General features: G+C 44.0%; 1 protein-coding gene across 5 annotated transcripts in view; it reads right to left on the reverse strand.

Moving 5' to 3' along the window:
* SLC39A10 (solute carrier family 39 member 10) overlaps positions 1-18,711 on the reverse strand; it is a 63,270-nt gene that overhangs the window by 26,690 nt on the left and 17,869 nt on the right. For 3 of the 5 annotated variants that reach the window (XM_050969499.1, XM_050969500.1, XM_050969503.1), the window contains exons 2-4: positions 12,138-13,202; positions 8,577-8,784; positions 372-541 (exon numbers count right to left, since the gene is read on the reverse strand). In XM_050969499.1, coding sequence (XP_050825456.1) covers positions 372-541; positions 8,577-8,784; positions 12,138-13,202 — 1,443 coding nt within the window. Of the gene's footprint in view, positions 1-371; positions 542-8,576; positions 8,785-12,137; positions 13,203-15,357; positions 15,653-18,711 lie in introns of those variants that run through there. The other 2 variants (XM_050969502.1, XM_050969501.1) reach the window with 2 other exon arrangements.

Consider the following 18,711-nt stretch of genomic DNA (forward strand, 5'->3'; position numbering starts at 1 on the left):
AAAATATTCAGTTGGGAACTGGTAACTTGTGACCCACCCTCATGAGTTTTCAAACCAGAATCCTCCCAAAGTACCTTTCCAAAATTTCGGAAACCAGAAGTTTCAAGAAGAAACAAAAATAGAAGGTCTACAACATTTATCATGCGTATTGAAAAATTCAGCATACTCTTGATACTTCAGTAGTTTTAACACTCCCATGTTTTTTAAAGAAACACACAGAGGTCAAATTAACTTAACAAAATGCTGCTTTAAAATTTCCTTTACAGTCCCAATCTACAGCCCAACCAATGAGCATAACAAATAATCAGTGTTGATGTTAATAGTGAATAGTCCTCTAGGAATTTTAAAACGTGTGTGGGAGTGGTACTTACATGTGGCAACAGATGGAGTAGTGCATCTCCACTCAGTGTTCCAACAGCAAGAGCAACCAGGAAGGTTAGAAGGAATCTGAAGCACCCTTGGTTAATGATGGGTATCAAGATCACACCTAGCAAGGAGAGCAGGCTAATGACAGTGATAGAAATGATACCACAAAGCCAGGCTGTAGGAGGGAAAAAATTAATACAGAATGGTTTATCAACAGAACATGAAGACAACTCCTGTAAGTGATGAATGACATTCTATTAACTGATAAGAAAGTGATCTGTCAACCTAAATTGTGCCTTTATAAACGTCCAAAATGCTTAAAAATGTAAGATGTAAGCCCATACAGAACCATTATAGTTAAGCATCTATCACTATTTCTCATTACAAACTCAAGTTTTCAGGGCTTTTATAATTTGTCTATTAAAACCTTTTAAACAATGTTTTCACTTCTCTGAGAAAGTTTTAGGGCCAAATTCTATTCTCACCCCAAGAACTGTAGATTATATTGGGGCAAGAAATCAGAATTTAGCCCCTGATTTGTTTAGCAAGCAGTTAATACTTTGTGGACTAGAGACTTTTTACATGTACAAAAGTAGTGAGAATTTGATAATCTATTTTACTGCAATATTTTAACATGGAAAGAAATAAAATCTTGTATTTATTCCCTTTATCTTTAGTTACACAGGTAAACAGTGTTCAAAGGTTTATTTCAACAATAAAACATGCTAGAGGGCATTAAAGAAGCCAATTTGCTAGGAGAGCACTAGACTTCAGTTATTCTTCCTAATGCAGAGTTGCAAAAGCTTGGTTCTCTAGTCCATTAATTAAACATATAAAAACACAGAGGAGCAGAAAGATAGTAAGCTAGAAGAAATGAGGCTATGTTTTATGGACATTTCCTACCTGCCACTAATTTTAACAAGATTTTTATCCAAGATTTGTGTGGAATAGAGAGACACCTCCTCTGCCACGTGATGGTTGCTCCTTATCTGACACACTATTTTTATATATATAATTTTCAGCTATGAAAAAGAAACAAGGCCCAGCCTTTGAGGGAGAAAATTTAAAAGTTAACTCTAATCCCACTCCCAAAATTAAAAGCTGTTTGCCAGCAATAAAGATGCCAGGAAAGCTTCAAGATGTACATAAGACAAAAGTACTAAAAAAATAAAAATAAAAAAAGGAAGAAAATGGGGTTATTAAATTGCTGAAATGGAAATTTGCTTTTAAGGGAATTATATCCTTTGACTCCCTTCCCCCTCTCCTCACCTATAGGTCATCCCCCAGAATAACTGATATATTTTTGTTTCAATTTGTTCAAATTGAGAGGAATCCCAGCCACTCCTGAATTCATCTTTTAACTAAAAGCAGACTACACTTGATTACATTTTAGGGAGGGAATGAAGATGGAAAGACAGGACTAGGAGTATAGGGAGAGAAGGAAATGTTCTGCACAATTACCAGACCAATGGACAGAAACCCCAGTGAGCCCAGACTCAAGCAGCTCCCCTTCCCAGGTGAGTCACGGCAGAAACACTCACCCAATTACTCACCATGTCTTTGCTGCTGTGGCCTCACTGTGCTATGTTTGCTATGTGTAAATGATGCTACAGATAGTATACAAACTCCTTCGCTGTGATAATATACAATGCAGCCTCTGTATTAAATGTTTCTATTTCTGTTTTTTTTAAGTGTCCTTGAATCCTATCTGCTGAAAGACTACAGAACTTGAGGCGTAAACCAAGGAAAAGAAAAGAAGATTTGGTGAAAGCAGTTATGAATCATATGCCAGAGAGAATAAGAGGCTGCAGGACTGGAGAGAGAAAATGCATCAGTGGAGGGAAACACAAAGCAGGAGAAAGGAATTGGCTACCAAGAAAAGCACAAAGCAGCTGATAAGCCTCCTGGTGCACCAAACGGACTGTATGCAGTCTCTCGTAGCCATGCAGGCAGATCAGTACTGTGCTAACCCACCCCCCTCCCAAAGCTCTCTCCCTTGTGCCCCAGTGTTTGCTCAAAACCCCTTTCTCCAGCAGCCTGGTTCTTATCACCACCAGCTGCCCCCAACACCTGTACGTTCACCTACCAGCCCTGAGAACTACGACCCTTACCCTATGCACTCAACCCCCATCACCATGCAGCATATTAATCCTGAAGTGCAGCAGGCATTGCACAGCAATCCAGGCAGGACATATTCAAACCTCTGAATGTACAGTTCAGCACCCTACCCCCACCTGCCCTTTTATATACTGTATTTTGAATAAATGATTTCTTGGCTTTTAAAACATTTTTTATTATTGCAGAAAGTGAAAAATACTGTACCCCAAGGGAAAAACAGGCACTGCAAATCATTGTAACCACTGCATTTCATACCCGTGCAAGGCACCAAACATTACTGTTGGCTTTCAGCCTCAAATTGCTCCCTTAAGGCATCCCTAATCCTGGAAGCCCTGTGCTGGGCCTCTCAAGTAGCCCTGCTCTCTGGCTGTGCAAATTCAGCCTCTAGATGTTGAACCTCGGAGGTCCATTCTTTACTGAATGTTTCACCCTTCTCTTCACAAATATTATGGAGGATACAGCACACGGATATAACAACGGGAATGCTGCTTTCCCCCAAGTCTATCTTCCCATAAAGACACCTCCAGCGTCCCTTTAAATGGCCGAAAGCACACTCCACAGTCATTCTGCACCGGCTCAGCGTGTAGTTGAACCGGTCCTTGCTCCTGTCAAGCTTCCCTGTATACGGTTTCATGAGCCACGGCATTAAGGGGTAAGCAGGGTCTCCAAGGATCACAATGGGCATTTTGACGTCCTCTACTGTGATCTTGCAGTCTGGGAAAGAAGTCCCGGCCTGCAGCTTCCTGAACAGGGCACTGTTCAGAAAGATGCGTGCATCATGCACCTTTTCAGGCCATCCTGTGTAAATGTCAGTGAAATGCCCACGGTGATCCACAAGCGCTTGGAGAACCACAGAGCAATACCTCTTCTGATTAATGTACTCAGATGTCAGGTGGGGTGGTGCCAGAATAGGAATATGCGTCCCATCTATCGCCCCTCCACAGTTAGGAAAACCCATTTGTGTAAAGCCATCCACAATGTCCTGCACGTTCCCCAGAGTCACGGTTCTTCTTAGCAGGATGCGATTAATGGCCCTGCAAACTTGCATCAACACTATTCCAACGGTCGACTTTCCCACTCCAAACTGGTTCACGACCGATCGGTAGCTGTCTGGAGTTGCCATCTTCCAGATTGCAACAGCCACCCGCTTCTCCACTGGCAGGGCAGCTCTCAATCTCGTGTCCTTGCGCCGCAGGGTGGGGGCGAGCTCCTCACACAGTCCCATGAAAGTGGCTTTTCTCATCCGAAAAAGTTCTGCAGCCACTGCTCGTCATCCCAGACTTGCAGGATGATGTGATCCCACCACTCAGTGCTTGTTTCCCGAGCCCAAAGGCGGCGTTCCACGGTGCTGAGCATGTCCGTTACTGCCACAAGCAATTTAGTGTCTTGCGCGTCAGGTGAATCAATATCATCGTCTGACTCCGCACTGTCACTTTGCAGCTGAAGGAATAGCTCAACTGCCAAACGTGATGTGCTGGCAAGATTCATCAGCAAGGTCCTCAGCAGCTCGGGCTCCATTTCTAACAGAAATCGAGCTGCAGACTCACAATGGCGCCAAACTGCTGGGATGTGTAGCAATGCACCACGGGGCATTGGGACAGGAAGCGGAATGACCCGCACCCTTCCATCCCCTTCCCACAACCCACAGCGCCAAAATGGGACGAGGTGCTCTGTGGGATAGCTGCCCACAATGCACCACTCCCAACAGCGCTGCAAATGCTGCAAATGTGGCCACACTGCAGCGTTGGTAGCTGTCAGTGTGGCCACACTGCAGCGTTGGTAGCTGTCAGTGTGGCCACACTGCAGCGTTGGTAGCTGTCAGTGTGGCCACACTGCAGCGCTGTCCCTACACAGCTGTACGAACACAACTGTAACTCCCAGCGCTGCACAAATGTAAGTGTAGCCATACCCTAAGACATACTCCTAGTGCTAGTCTCACTCTCACCACACTGAGGGCTTGTCTACATCACAAAGTTGCAGCGCTGGTGAGGGGGTTACAGCGCTGCAACTTAGGAGGTGTACACATCTGCAGGGCATTACCAGCGCTGCAACTCCCTGTTTGCAGCGCTGGCCGTACTCCCGTTTTGTCTCGGGTGTAGAGGATCCAGCGCTGGTGATCCAACGCTGGTAATCAAGTGTAGACACTTACCAGCGCTTTTCTTGACCTCCGTGGAATAAGCAGGTATCCCAGCATACCTGAGGAAGCCTCTCTGGTAATCAAGCAGGTCTCCTTCCCCGGTTTGCTCTCGCGTTCCCCGAACCCCCGAGCAAGCAGGTCTCCTTCCCTGCGGTTTGCTCTCGCGTTCCTCGAACCCCCGAGCAAGCAGGTCTCCTTCCCTGCGGTTTGCTCTCGCGTTCCTCGAACCCCCAAGCAAGCAGGTCTCCTTCCCTGCGGTTTGCTCTCGCGTTCCCCGAACCCCCGAGCAAGCAGGTTTTCTTTCCCTGTGGTTTGCAGGGGGGTTTGGGGAACGCGAGAGCAAACCGCGGGGAAGCAGGTCTCCTTCCCCGGTTTGCTCTCGCGTTCCCCGAACCCCCGTGCAAGCAGGTCTCCTTCCCTGCGGTTTGCTCTCGTGTTCCCCGAAGCCCCGAGCAAGCAGGTCTCCTTCCCTGCGGTTTGCTCTCGCGTTCCCCGAACCCCCGAGCAAGCAGGTCTCCTTCCCCGCGGTTTGCAGGGGGGTTGGGGGACCGCGAGAGCAAACCGCGGGGAAGCAGGTCTCCTTCCCCGGTTTGCTCTCGCGTTCCCCGAACCCCCGTGCAAGCAGGTCTCCTTCCCTGTGGTTTGCTCTCGCGTTCCCCGAACCCCCGAGCAAGCAGGTTTTCTTTCCCTGCGGTTTGCTCTCGCGTTCCCCGAACCCCCGAGCAAGCAGGTTCTCTTTCCCTGCGGTTTGCAGGGGGGTTCGAAGAACGCGAGAGCAAACCGCGGGGAAGCAGGTCTCCTTCCCTGCGGTTTGCAGGGGGGTTCGAAGAACGCAAGAGCAAACCGCGGGGAAGCAGGTCTCCTTCCCTGCGGTTTGCTCTCGCGTTCCCCGAACCCCCGAGCAAGCAGGTCTCCTTCCCTGCGGTTTGCTCTCGCGTTCCCCGAACCCCCGAGCAAGCAGGTCTCCTTCCCTGCAGTTTGCTCTCGCTTTCCCCGAACCCCCGAGCAAGCAGGTTTTCTTTCCCTGCGGTTTGCAGGGGGGTTCGAGGAACGCGAGAGCAAACCGCGGGGAAGCAGGTCTCCTTCCCCGGTTTGCTCTCGCGTTCCCCGAACCCCCGTGCAAGCAGGTCTCCTTCCCTGCGGTTTGCTCTCGCGTTCCCCGAACCCCCGAGCAAGCAGGTTTCCTTCCCTGCGGTTTGCTCTCGCGTTCCCCGAACCCCCCTTGAAGCCGCCCAACAGCGCTACAGTGTGGCCACATCTAACACCACTTGCAGCGCTGGTTGCTGTAAGTGTGGCCACTCTGCAGCGCTGGCCCTATACAGCTGTAACAACCAGCGCTGCAAAATTGTAGATGTAGACATACCCTGAATGAGACAACAGAAGACAAACAGAAGACAAACAGAAAGCTTCACATCATTATCTAATCAAGCTGCCCTGCCTCAAGCCCAAACGGTTTTACAAATGACAAAGGAGTTTGTTTTCAGACAACTGCAAACCAGCAATTCACAGACCATTACATTCAACTGGCAAAATGTTTTATTTGCATTCAAGATATCAGATGCCATAAGAAGTGCTAAATGTTTGCAATGAGCTTCACTTATTTTGCAAATTAGGTCACTCAAAATGGTAAAGGTCTTCAAGCTTAGTTATTCATCAGCTCTCTTTCTTATTATTGAAATAGAAAATACTTTCTTTCAAAAAGAAGCGCTCATTTATGGAAGCTTTGTAATTTGCTTGGCTCAAAGCATGTATAAGATGACAGTTTTCCACACTGTTTCAACATTTTAATTGGTAGAAAATGCTCAGCGGCTTTTTCACAAACCCTCCTGATAATTAAGCTAGGGTCAACTCTGACTAAAATGAGCCTACCTTGTGAAACAAACAATCTGCTACCATACCCACCATATAGCACATTTGGTTTATAGCAATCTTTGAACAAAGTTAATGAGGTAGTAGCTGTGTCACTATGGGAGATTTATATAGAACAAGTTAACCTTTCTTAATGATGCTGCAGTCATTAAAAATAATGACTAGAAGGGCACCCTTCCCAACAATTATTAACATCTATCAGGACATAATTAATACAAGCTTGATTTTTTTTTTACCATTCTAATAAGCACCTGCAATCAACTAACCAATATTCACTACCAGTAACTGTGAAAAAGTGGGAATAATCTGTAATATTTTTTATAATCCTAAACATGCCTCAGTTTCCCTGTGCATTGCTACCACGTGAGTGCAAAAGCATTAACACTGCCCCTGGAACAGCACAGAAGACAGTAGGTGTGTTGGTGTCTGGACAGAATGAATAGAATCATTAAGTAACTGGCTGAAACCAACCCAAATCAACTGAGTCCAGCATGACAAACGGAAGCCCCAAGGACTGAACAATGAACACCTAAAAAGAGGAAACTCCAGCAAGTGGGACATGCAAACTGAGCTGGAGAACAAGGCATCAGGTGACTGGAAGAAGGGTAGTCCTTTTGGAGGAACTCAGTGACACAGACCGGAGATAACGAAGGGAGAGACAGGGAGGGACAGAGCCAGGAATGGAATCCATTACAGGTTGGCTAGGTCACCATGGGACTGGCTTGGCCAGGATGGACTACAGCTTAACTTTTGCCTCTCTGCGCCAACCTAAGGACTCTCAGATTCTGTGTACAGGTGACTAATAAAATGGCTACCATATTCTGGGCGGCTGACAGTACTTCTAAGTAAAATTAAGCCTCATTCTCAAATGTTAGGATTTAATTCTGACATTTGAGACTTCTATCGCAAGATCATGAGTGAGGATTAATTTTACACAGAAATTGCAACTCTCATGTTCAATTTGTGAGATCTGGCATATCTGTAGCCCAGACCTTGTGACTGACAATATCTTTATTTTCAAAACAAAGGCAATTTCCCTCAATTTTTTTTAAGATGATAATTATGCCTACTGGAAATACTACAGTTCCATTAGACTATATGGGTAATGGCCACAGTAAACCCTAATTAAAAAGACAATCCTTGTTAGGACATCAAAACAACAGATTACAACTTTAAAGTATTTTTAAGTTTAAAAACCATTAGAAAAGGGATACTTAGCTTACCTTCAAAAAAAGGGAAGAAAAGCCTATATTGTTTTTTTCTCAAGGTAAAGTGAAGAATTTAAAAAAAATGCCTTTGAGGAATCTCATTGGGGAATTCTCCAACATGTATTACAAAAACATCAGCAGTGAAATGAAATGAAAAACATTTTATTTTGATACTATGAAATGATATTAAATCACAGAAGTGTAAACTGTAACCAGAAACCATCAATTAAATTCTCTCAGCTTGCTACATCAAAATTGTCGATTTTGCAAAATAAGATCAATGCTAGAACTGAAGTGGAAGGAGAGGTTACTTTCCTTGTACAGTACCTCGAGTTCTTTGAGATGTGTCCCCCTATGTGTGCACCACATCAGGGTGTGCATACGCCTGTACGCTACTGATCAGAGATTTTCCCATCAGCAGTGTTCACCGGACTGCACATGTACCCTAGACACTCTCGTGCCCCGATATGAGGGTATATTGGGGGGGGGAGGGGGAGAGAGGTTTTATCATGGCAGCAGGAGAACACAGCTGCACTCCAGCCACATTTCCTCTCAACTGCTACTTCCCCTAAGTCTGAGAGTGTATTTATCTCAATTTTAATTTACAAAACAAGATCACTTGTCAAGTTTCAACCATTCTTTTACTGTGATAATTAAGTCATATGAATTGATATTCAAATAAAATGAAACACTAATTAAAAAAAACAAAAAAAACACTGAATTCCCTATGTACGGATTTATCTTTTTTCTGAGTTTGTATAGCACTTAGCACAGTGGGGTCCTGGTCCATGACCGGGGCTTGCAGGCACTATGATAATACAAATCAAATAAATAACAGAGTCATAACATTCTCTAAGAGCATATGGATACTATCTTACCTGATGCACCTATTTTATCCTTATTCGTAGCTGCTTCACTTTTATCTTTCTTCAAGTCTTCAACCAGCAAATTATCGTAATGCTCAATACAAAGTCTTCTGTCAATCTGATACAGCAATGCAGGGCACAGGTACGTAAACAAGTCAGGAGATATTGGGGAGTTGGTTCCAAGACCATAGTACCACAGTAGTTGAGTGACATTTAAACACTGAAAGCAATTTAAGCAACAAATTAAATATGTAGTAGTGATTTCACTAAAGAATATGCAGCTGTAGAAAATTAAAGAGTTTGTTTGCTGCTTAGAAATTCATTCTGAAGGTTTGCACAGAAAAGGGAGAAATGTTGACCAACACCACATCACCTTTGAAACACAGACGTATACTAAACCGGGGGGGGGGGGGGGGAAGAGGCTATGAAACTATACGTAATATACAGCCTCCGATGTTCAGCAGTATTTAATGTCACTGAAAATAAAATGTCATTTTTCAATTACATGGGAAGATCAATGAAAAGCAGCAGTACAAACAATGCCTGCCATAGGGAAGAGAGAGCATAACCCTGAAATAAGAATCCCATCATTTCTCAACTCCCCGCTGCATGTTTGGTGTTTTCACTTTAAATGTAATCCTAAAATTGATTATGCAGTCCATATTGCATTGTTCTGTTTAGTACTTTAAATCAATAAAACTTTTTTTGCGAGTTAAAGGAGAAAGATTAACATCAAGGATTAATGGGAATGAATAGTTAAGGGCCTTTGGAGAGAGGTAAAGAAGCAAAAATGAAAATGGGAAGGAGTATGAAGAGACAACTATACACTATATAGTATAGAACAGGGGTCGGCAACCTTTCAGAAGTGGTGTGCCGAGTCTTCATTTATTCACTCTAATTTAAGGTTTTGCGTGCCAGTAATACTGTTTTTTAGAAGGTCTCTCTCTTTAAGTCTATATACTATATAACTAAACTAGTGTTATACTGTAAAATGAACAAGGTTTTCAAAATGTTTAAGAAGCTTCATTTAAAATGAAATTAAAATGTTGATCTTATGCTGCCGGCCTGCTCAGCCCGCTGCTGGTCTGGCGTTCTGTTCACCTAGGCTGGCAGCGGGCTGAGCGGGGCCTACGGCCAGGACCCCAGCTGGCAAGGGTCCGGCAGCCAGAACCCCAGACCAGCAGCGGGCTGTGTGAGGCCGGCGGCCAGGATCCCAGACCGGCAGCGGACTGAGCCGCTCAGCCCACTGCCGCTCAGGGGTCCCGGCCACCGGCTCCTGCCAGCCGGGATCCTGGCTGCCGGATCCGCTCAGCCCGCTGCCAGTCCTAGGGTCCCGGCCCTGCCCACATACAGTGCGTACCTACTTTTCTCCCTGGTTCTGGCCCTTTCTCTTCCTCTCTCTGCACTGAGCTGAGGATGGGAGTAAACTGAGGACAGGGCTGGAGGTGAAGGAGCTAGAATGAGGGAGGGGGCTCAGGGTTGGGGCAGGAGGTTTGGGAGTGGGGCATTTACCTGGGCATCTCCCATTTGATGCGAGGGGAGTAGGTGGGAATGTGGGGGGGGGGTGCAGCAGCTCCCGTTTGGTGCTCAGGCTGGAGGTGGAGATGTTGGGGCTGCATGGGGGGGCTGGGTATGGGGGCGGGGCGCAAGAGTCAGGGCAGAGGGCTGGAGGCATGTGAAGGGGGTGCAGGTGTCAGGGCAGAGGGGCTGGATATGTTTGGGGGTGCCAGAGTCATGGCTAGGGTCATGGGGGTGTGTGTGAAGGAGTCAAGCAGAGAGTTGGGTGTGTATGAGGGCCGTACAGGCCTCAGGGCAGGGGCCTGGGCGGGAGGGGGGCAGGGCTCGGGGCAGAGGGCTGGGTGTGTATGAGAGAGGTACAGGGCTCAGGGCAGGGGCCTGGGGGGTGGCAGGGCTCAGGGCAGAGGGCTGGGTGTCTGTGGAGGGGGTAAGGGTTCAGAGCAGAGTGACTGCCCCCCTCAGAACCTCCAACTCCCCTGCTCCTTGTCCCTGACTACCCCCTCCTGGGACCCCTGCCCCTAACTGCCCCCCCCAGGACCCCACGCCATATCTAAGCCTTCCTGCTCCTTGTCCCAACTGCCCCCCCAGGACTCTACCCCCTACCTGTCCCCTGACTGCCCCAACCCTTATCCACACCCCTGCCCCCAGACAGACCCTTGGGGCTCCCATGCCTATCCAACTGCTCCCTGCCCCCTGATAGGACCCCAGAACTTCCGACCCATACAACCCCCCTGCTCTCTGCCTGCCCCAACCCCTCTCCACACCCCTGCCTTCTGACAGGACCCCCAGAACTCCTGACTCATTCACCCCCCTAGCTCCTTGTCCCCTGACCACCCCCTCCAGAGACTCCCCCACCCTAACTGCACCCCCTAGGCCCCTCCTTGCTCCCTGTCCCGACTGCCCTGATCTCTATCCACCCCCCCGCCCCCTGACAGACCCCGGGACTCCCATACCCCATCCAACCCCCCTGCTCCCTGACTGCCCCCTCCAGAGACCCCTACCCCTAACCACACCCCCGGGATCCCACCCTCTATGCAACTCACCCTGCTCCCTGTCCCGACTGCCCCCATCCCTTATCCAACGCCCCTGGCCCCAGACTCCTTACCATGAGGGTCCAAGCAGAGTGCGCAGCCCCGCCCTTCAGAGCACTGTGCACGTGGCAGCCTGGCTCCGGTTGAGCGGGGAGTGTGTCTGCCTCCCCACGGAGCCAAACACTGTCCCACAGGAGTGCGCAGCCCCAGCCCCCAGAGCACTGTGTGCACTGCGGCAGGGCTCAAAGGAAGGGGGAAGGAGCCGGTGGCTTGTTCCGCTCAGCCGGATGCTCCGGCCGGGAGTGTGGACCCCACGGCTTGCCGCGCCGGGAGAGTGGGGGCATTTGCCCACCCCGTGCGCATGTCTATGCTTCTGCTCCCTGCCCCCGCAGTGGGAGTGGAGGGCAGAGGAGAGTGGGCCAGGCTGGACAGGATTTTTAATGGCACGCTGGAATCCTGGCAGGCAGCAGTGTGCCATTAAAAATTGGCTCGCGTGCCGTCTTTGGCACACGTGTCATAGGTTGCCAACTCCTGGTATAGAAGCTAGACTTTATTTAGTGATACATTTACTTCACTTCATCTGCCATAGTTTATGACCATAAAGATTGAAATTGGGAACATGTTGAGGAGAGACTGAAAAGCATCTATGTCAAAAAGGTCTTTGAAAATCATTACAGATGTAAGAGGTTTAGGAGGAGATGTAAAATGATATTTATGAAACCTGTATAAGAAAAAATAATTCTAAATATATGAAATGTAACATACTTAGCATGAAGATTTAGGATATTTGAAGCATCTCAAATGTGGAGACAGAGGAGATAAGAGTAAAGACAAAACGGGGGATGGAAAATCATGCAGTTGAGCCAAAACTGTAGTAGTAAACTTATTAGTGCTTTTATACTGTTACTTAGATTGTGTATAACAGTCATACTCATTTATTAGTACTAGTTTTGTCTGTAAGTACTACTCTTCTTACAGTGTCACAATAATAATTGTGTGCATACCAGTTCTGGTTTATACTCACCTCTTCACGTTGATGTTCATCCTCACTGTGATCCTTGTGACTATGCGTTGAAAAGATGTTTCTTACACTAATCTGTTTATGAGGCGCTTCACGCTTGCTGGTATGGCGATGTCCATCCTCGTTACCAGGAGTAGGATCTTGGTGTCTATGACCGGTGGCCTGGTCATTATGGCGTACATGTGAGTGAGATGCATCGTCTACATGATCATGTTTATTAACATGATTGTGCTTATGTTGATCACCTGGATCATGGTCTTGAGCAAAATCTTGTGCAGTATCTACTGATGTCTCACTGAATTTCTTTCCCTTTCGCCTGTTCTTACGTGTCTGTAGTTTTCTCTCAGGTTGTTCTTGGGTAGTGTTTGTCTCTGTTGAAGGTTCATGACTTGGCTCTCCATGTTCACTCTGACTGACTGAATCATTATGAGTATGATGAGTACCATTATGGTCAAGGTGATGATGATGATGATGGTGGTGGTGGTGGTGGCGGCGGCGATTGTTGTCACGAACACGCTTAATGGTAGGTTTCACCGATGACTCTATCGTGTCTTTTTCAGGGTCACATTTATAGTTTCTCTTTGTAGATATACCATTCACAGTTTGGTTTTCTGGACCTGAGTGGCTACTAGAATGAGGATGGTTATGAGAATGAGAATGCTTTCCTTCTTGTACTTCTAAAGCATCCAAGTGCGAAACATGATCATGGCCAATATCCTCATGATTAATCTCCACTACTTTTAACTCTCCAAGACCAAGGCTTGTTAGCAGTTTTTCAAGACCAAAAAATGACAATCTTCCATTTTGACCATAATGGATAAAAAGTTTTTCAATGTAGTATTTTTGTTTATTTTCAGCTTCCAGCACTGAAAGTCTACTTGGTGAGGATTCTGCCCCTCCATTCTGGAGACATGGTGCCTCCGAGATCTGACAGTCATTATGGTTGTGTACATGGCTCTCTTTAGGGCCATGGCCATCTTCATGGCAATGGTTGCATTGATGAAAGATAAATGTCAGCAAACAAATGAAGCAAAATTTTGAGTGCATGTGTACCTTCATCTCTGTTTCCTATGAAAAACACAAAAGAAAAACACTTAAAATGAAAAAAACAAAAGCTATTTAAATATTTCCAATGCAACCATCTCTATACCTGTATGTAAATCTTACCTTGATAAAAAAGCTTTAAATCAATAAAATTAGGAAAAAACAAACAAAACACCCACAAACACCCACACACTCTAGTATTTTCTATGAAAGCCCTGCTCATGCATGTATTTATATTTGTGGAGCCTACTTTGTTATAGGCTATTTGAAAACTAATATATAGCAGAAATTCAAAGTCTTTATACTGTCCATACAGTGATGAGGTTTCAAGAAAAATATCTGCATTTAAATAATGAAAAATGACAAAAACAGTAATTATATTGCACATATTTATGAATGCACCTCTATACCATAGCACCTTCAAATCACAGGATATGTTTCACTGTCATTTATGAGGATACATGGGGCACCCACCAGCACAGATACAAAGTTGTATGCAACCACAGTGATCATTTTAGTTGATAGTGCCCACAGAATAATTTAGCCAGGAGGTCCTGGTAAACCTTCGTCATGAGCCTTATAGCACTGACACAGAAGTCCCAGTTCTATTCTGCCTTGTTCTAAGAAAGGAAAAGTACTGCTGAAAGCTTCCATGCCCATAGAAGGAGTGTGGCGAATAGGAGTCCTGACAGTTGAGTTTTCCACCATCTAGTTGCAGAACATAAAGACATGCCCGGCCAGAGCATAATGCAGCAAACACTGAAGATATTCTTCTGGTGGCCTTCTGCAGAGCATACATGTGCACAGAAATCCCTGAAAAATCCCCACTCCCAGCCCCACAGACATGAAAGGTGAAGATTCAACCTCATGAGAGCTTCCAGTGGCTCCAGCTTTAGAAGCAAAAAATTTGACATAATGCCAGTCTACCTACAGCCATAGGGTTTGAAGGAAATGCGTGAGGAAGATGCTTCTGCATTAGAATGGGATTCCAGATTTTGGTTCTAATAAAATTTTATTAAGAACTTCATAATAAATTGTAGTCGGAATTTTATAAAACAACTGTTCCATCACCTGTCTAGAATGATATGTTCTGTCATTTAATCAAATACTCATCAATTTTAAAGTCATTTGGTCAAATGCCCAGAATCACCTCCAGCAACCCTTAGGGAGGAACAATCTGTCTTCTGATCCCATCCCTGCACTGGGACGAATCTGACCCACAGAGATCAAATCTGTCAATAAGATGGGTAATTTTCACATAGCCAACTTTCTGACTCATAGAATCATTTAAAAGTGTCATTAATGCCCTATATATACACACTCATCTATTTAAGGTTTTGTATTGGTGTCCACCATAATGATGCCCAAGCACTTTCTCAGGTTAACATACTGGCAAAAGTGATGCCTCTGGCAGGCTTCTTTGGCTCTTCTGCCCTCTCCATTTACAGAAAGCTCTGCTTGGAGTATTCGTTTTGGGGAAGAATTGAGGGGCCACAGTCATGGGAAGAAATAAGTTGTTATAAATGTTATTCTGGGTATAGTGGTGTCAAGGTATTTTTCCCCCAGTATGAACTTTAGTGTTCAAAAGTGGGGACCTGCATGGACCCTTCTAAGCTTAATACCTAGCTTAGATCTGAAAACGCTGCCACCAGCCAAAATATAGTGTTTGGCACACTTTCTGTTCCCCCAAAACCTTCCCTGTGGAACCCAAGACCCAAACCCCATGGGTCTTAAAACAAGGAGAAATAAACCATGCCCCCTCCTTTCCCCCTCCCAGACTTTCCCCTCCCTGGGTTACCCTGAGAGGCTACACTGATCCAAACTCCTTGGATCTTAAAACAGAGAGGAATTAACCTTCCGCCCTCCCCTTTCCCCCCACCAATCCCTGGCGAGTTCAGACCCAAACGCCTTGGGTCTTAAACAAGGAAAAAAATCAATCCGGTTCTTAAAAAAGAAAGCTTTTAATTAAAGAAAGAAAAAGTAAAAATTATCTCTGTAAAATCAGGATAGAAAATGTTTACAGGGTATTCAGATTCACACAGCCTAGAGGGACTCCCTCCCCCCCAGCCTGAGATTCAAAGTTACAGCAAACAGAGGTAAAAATCCTTCCAGCAAAATCACATTCACAAGTTAAGAAAACAAACATAAGACTAATCCGCCTTTTCTAGCTAGTACTTACTATTTTGAACATGAGAGACTGGTTCAGAAAGATTGGAGAAAGACCTGGTTGCACGTCTGGTCCCTCTTAGTTCCAAGAGCGAACAGCGAACAAAACAAAAAAGCACAAACAAAGACTTCCCTCCACCAAGATTTGAAAGTATCTTGTCCCCCTATTGGTTCTCTGGTCAGGTGTCAGCCAGGTTCACTGAGCTTCTTAACCCTTTACAGGTAAAAGAGACATTAGCCCTTAAACCATCTGTTTATGACAAGTGGAAAGGTTTTTTCCAACGAGGAAGGCTTGCAGTATGGTCACATTTTGTGTTACTGTGATTTCCCTGAGAAGCTCATTTCACAGTTGCGATCCTTTAACCAAGAAAGCTTTAACTCTGGCTCTCACATGCTTCATTCTGGACTTTGTAATCTGCTTTGAGCTAGAAAAGCACAAGTGTATCTGAGTGGGCTAGATCCTCAGGTGAGGTAAATCAGCATAGCTCCATTGATTTAAATGGATTTACACCAACTAATGATCTGGCCCAATCCCGCTAATGTAGTCAAGACCTGTTAAATTTGAAGATTAGATCCAAGGTCTTGATCAGGCAGCAAAGGCAGGCATGGAGCCAATAAAGGGAATGGAGGACAAGGAAAGATGAAAAGAGGCGGGCAATCACATTCTACTCAAGCTGGAGTCTTTGCAAAAATAAAAACAAAGCCCTCAATAATTATTTGTTTTGAAAATCTAATATACAACTGAAGATAATGTCTAACAAAGAATAGCCTGTTTAAGTCTATTAATGCAGAAGGCTCTTTGTGATTAGTATTTTTTTCTTGTTTACCATCAGAGTCCGTCTATCTATTAAAGCACAAAGGGATATCAAAACTCTCCCTTTTCTTTAAAATGTGATCAAAACTAAAATATTCCTACAAGGAAATTCACGTCTAAAGCATGATCATAATCCTTTCCCCAGCCTTGTGACCTTTTTCATGTGACTATCACATACAGTGCTACCAATACATGATGCAAGTCATGCATCTCTAATGGTGGTGGTTAGTATTGACTGGTACCTTATTCAGAGAAGATAAACAGTTTAAGTGACCTGTGATCATAACCTGATGCCAATATAAGCTCACCAAATCACTCATGTAAATCTGCTTCATTTCTGAAGTTCCAGCACCTGGCGTTGACAACCATAAAATTATTTAAAATCAGGATCAATAAATACTCAATTGAAAAATAAAACTCCTAATGAAGTATTTATATTATGTACAAGTCTCAATACATGGACGAGAGGAGCTTACAAGTCTCAAGCATAAATACATGATTATTTATTCTGTTCCAAATTTTCAGTCTATTTACAGCAGCAGCTGTCAATTTTTTAAAAATTATGTTGTTTTTACCGTCACGCCCTATTTTTATCAAAGAAAATATGCTCCGATCCCAGCTTCTATAAGCCCCACACAACAGTTATATGTTCATATATATAAAATGCTATAATACTAAAGTATGTATAAATTCTAACACATTTCAATGGGATGGAGGGGTTTGTCTGTGCACCTAGCTTATTCCAACACGGAAAAATTGACTGAAACTGGTTTGCAAATCTCCCCAGGAGTATAAGGGCACAAGATGGGGGGGGGGGAGAGGAGGAGAGGGAGAACAGATTGGAAGAAAGAATAGGCTTAAGAAGCTCAATGGAGAGTTCCTGTCTGAGTCCTTGGACACCTCCAAAACAGACACATTATTAACACTGATTGCAAAATTACAACTTATGATTCAGACTGACTTGAACTAAAATAGGTTCAGAATAAAATAAAATTTGGTTTCCATCACCTATCCTAGAGTACAGGAATGTAACAAGTGATTACGTGTTAGGCATCCCCCACAGAGTAGGCTTAACCTCCCTAGTTTTGTATTGGCAATGACACCCTAGGTTGCGTCCTCTGGGTAGAGGTTCTAAATTGTTCAGTACAGGATTCTTCCAGCAACTTATTTATGATTAAGTCCCTAGGCTCCACAGTAAAAATAATTTGTTATGAATGGCTGTCTAAAAGGAAATTGGGATTTAGGGACAGGAGAAATACAGGCACAGATAACTGTAGGATAAGCAGATATTAGTAGGAAAACATTTTTCTATTAAAAAACAAATTCAAGTTTACACAAAATAGAGATACATTTCTTAATATTATTTTAAAATGAAATTTACAATTCTATGCCAAATTAACAAAGATCTTGCAATGTTCTTAATGGACTATAAAAGAAAGACCTGAAAGAGGTTGCTACCTGCTAGCCAAGATCTCAGCACAAATAGTGATGTTAAATAAATGCACAAAGCAAACAAACTGAAACAAATGTTTTTGATATTGTTCAGTTATAGAAGTCATAGGCAGAAATTCTGTTAGCGTGGTTTTTTAAAGTTGACTGTGACTCTTTAAAAACAGAGAAAGTACTGTGGAAACTGCTCATAGCAATCAAATGGTAATCCCTTATAATTGTAAAGAAATGATGACTTAGTAGGAACTAGAAACTTGATTTCACTTCAACAGTTTATATCCAGTTTAAGTGGGTTTGCTCCATGACCTAGTTCACTGTGTGTGTTCTCACTCATTTATTTCCATTTGTGTTTTGTCATTGCACAGGCAATACAATTCCAAGGATCTGGCTTGGTAGCAGAGACATTCCACATGGTAAGAGAGATGGGGAATCAAATTTTAATAATTACTATATATACATTGTTTTAGATTAAAAAATCTTAATGTCTAAATTTAAAAGGAAAATATTTAGAAGTTACTTCACTAACGAATGTCAGTCTACATCTTACTATTGCAATTTCTCGACACATTCAGATCACATATTGCTGTTCTTCTTTGGCTTTTAAGTGGATTCTTAAGGGTGACACTTCAAAAACAAATATGGATCTTATTTTCAACTTCCTAAATGTCAAACTTATAACAAAGACAGAATCATTAATTCGTATCACGCCAGGGCTTAGTTATTCAGAAGACAAGTGATTTTAAAAAAAAAACCTATAAATAGAAAGGAATACACTACTACTGAAAATCATTATAGGAAATTCATTTAAAATGAGTTAACTTACAGTTTTAGTTTAATTTATGAAGTCTTTGGCTGATACAAACTTCTGGATATACCATTAGGAAAAAATATTTTCTATGGATGTAAAAACAGTTAAATATTATATCTGATTTTACTCTATTTCCCACCTATCTCCTGCATTTTCTGCCCTTGTTTTCAGTGAAACTGGTTGCGGATTTATGTAATACTCATTCATTTGAAGACCTACAATTCAGTTGGACTTCACAAGAACAGGCCACTAACTAAATGTTCCAAGTTGTATTTGCTATGTTAATACCAGATAAA

The sequence above is a fragment of the Gopherus flavomarginatus genome, chromosome 10 (genome assembly GCF_025201925.1).
Source record: "Gopherus flavomarginatus isolate rGopFla2 chromosome 10, rGopFla2.mat.asm, whole genome shotgun sequence".
NCBI lineage: Eukaryota > Metazoa > Chordata > Testudines > Testudinidae > Gopherus > Gopherus flavomarginatus.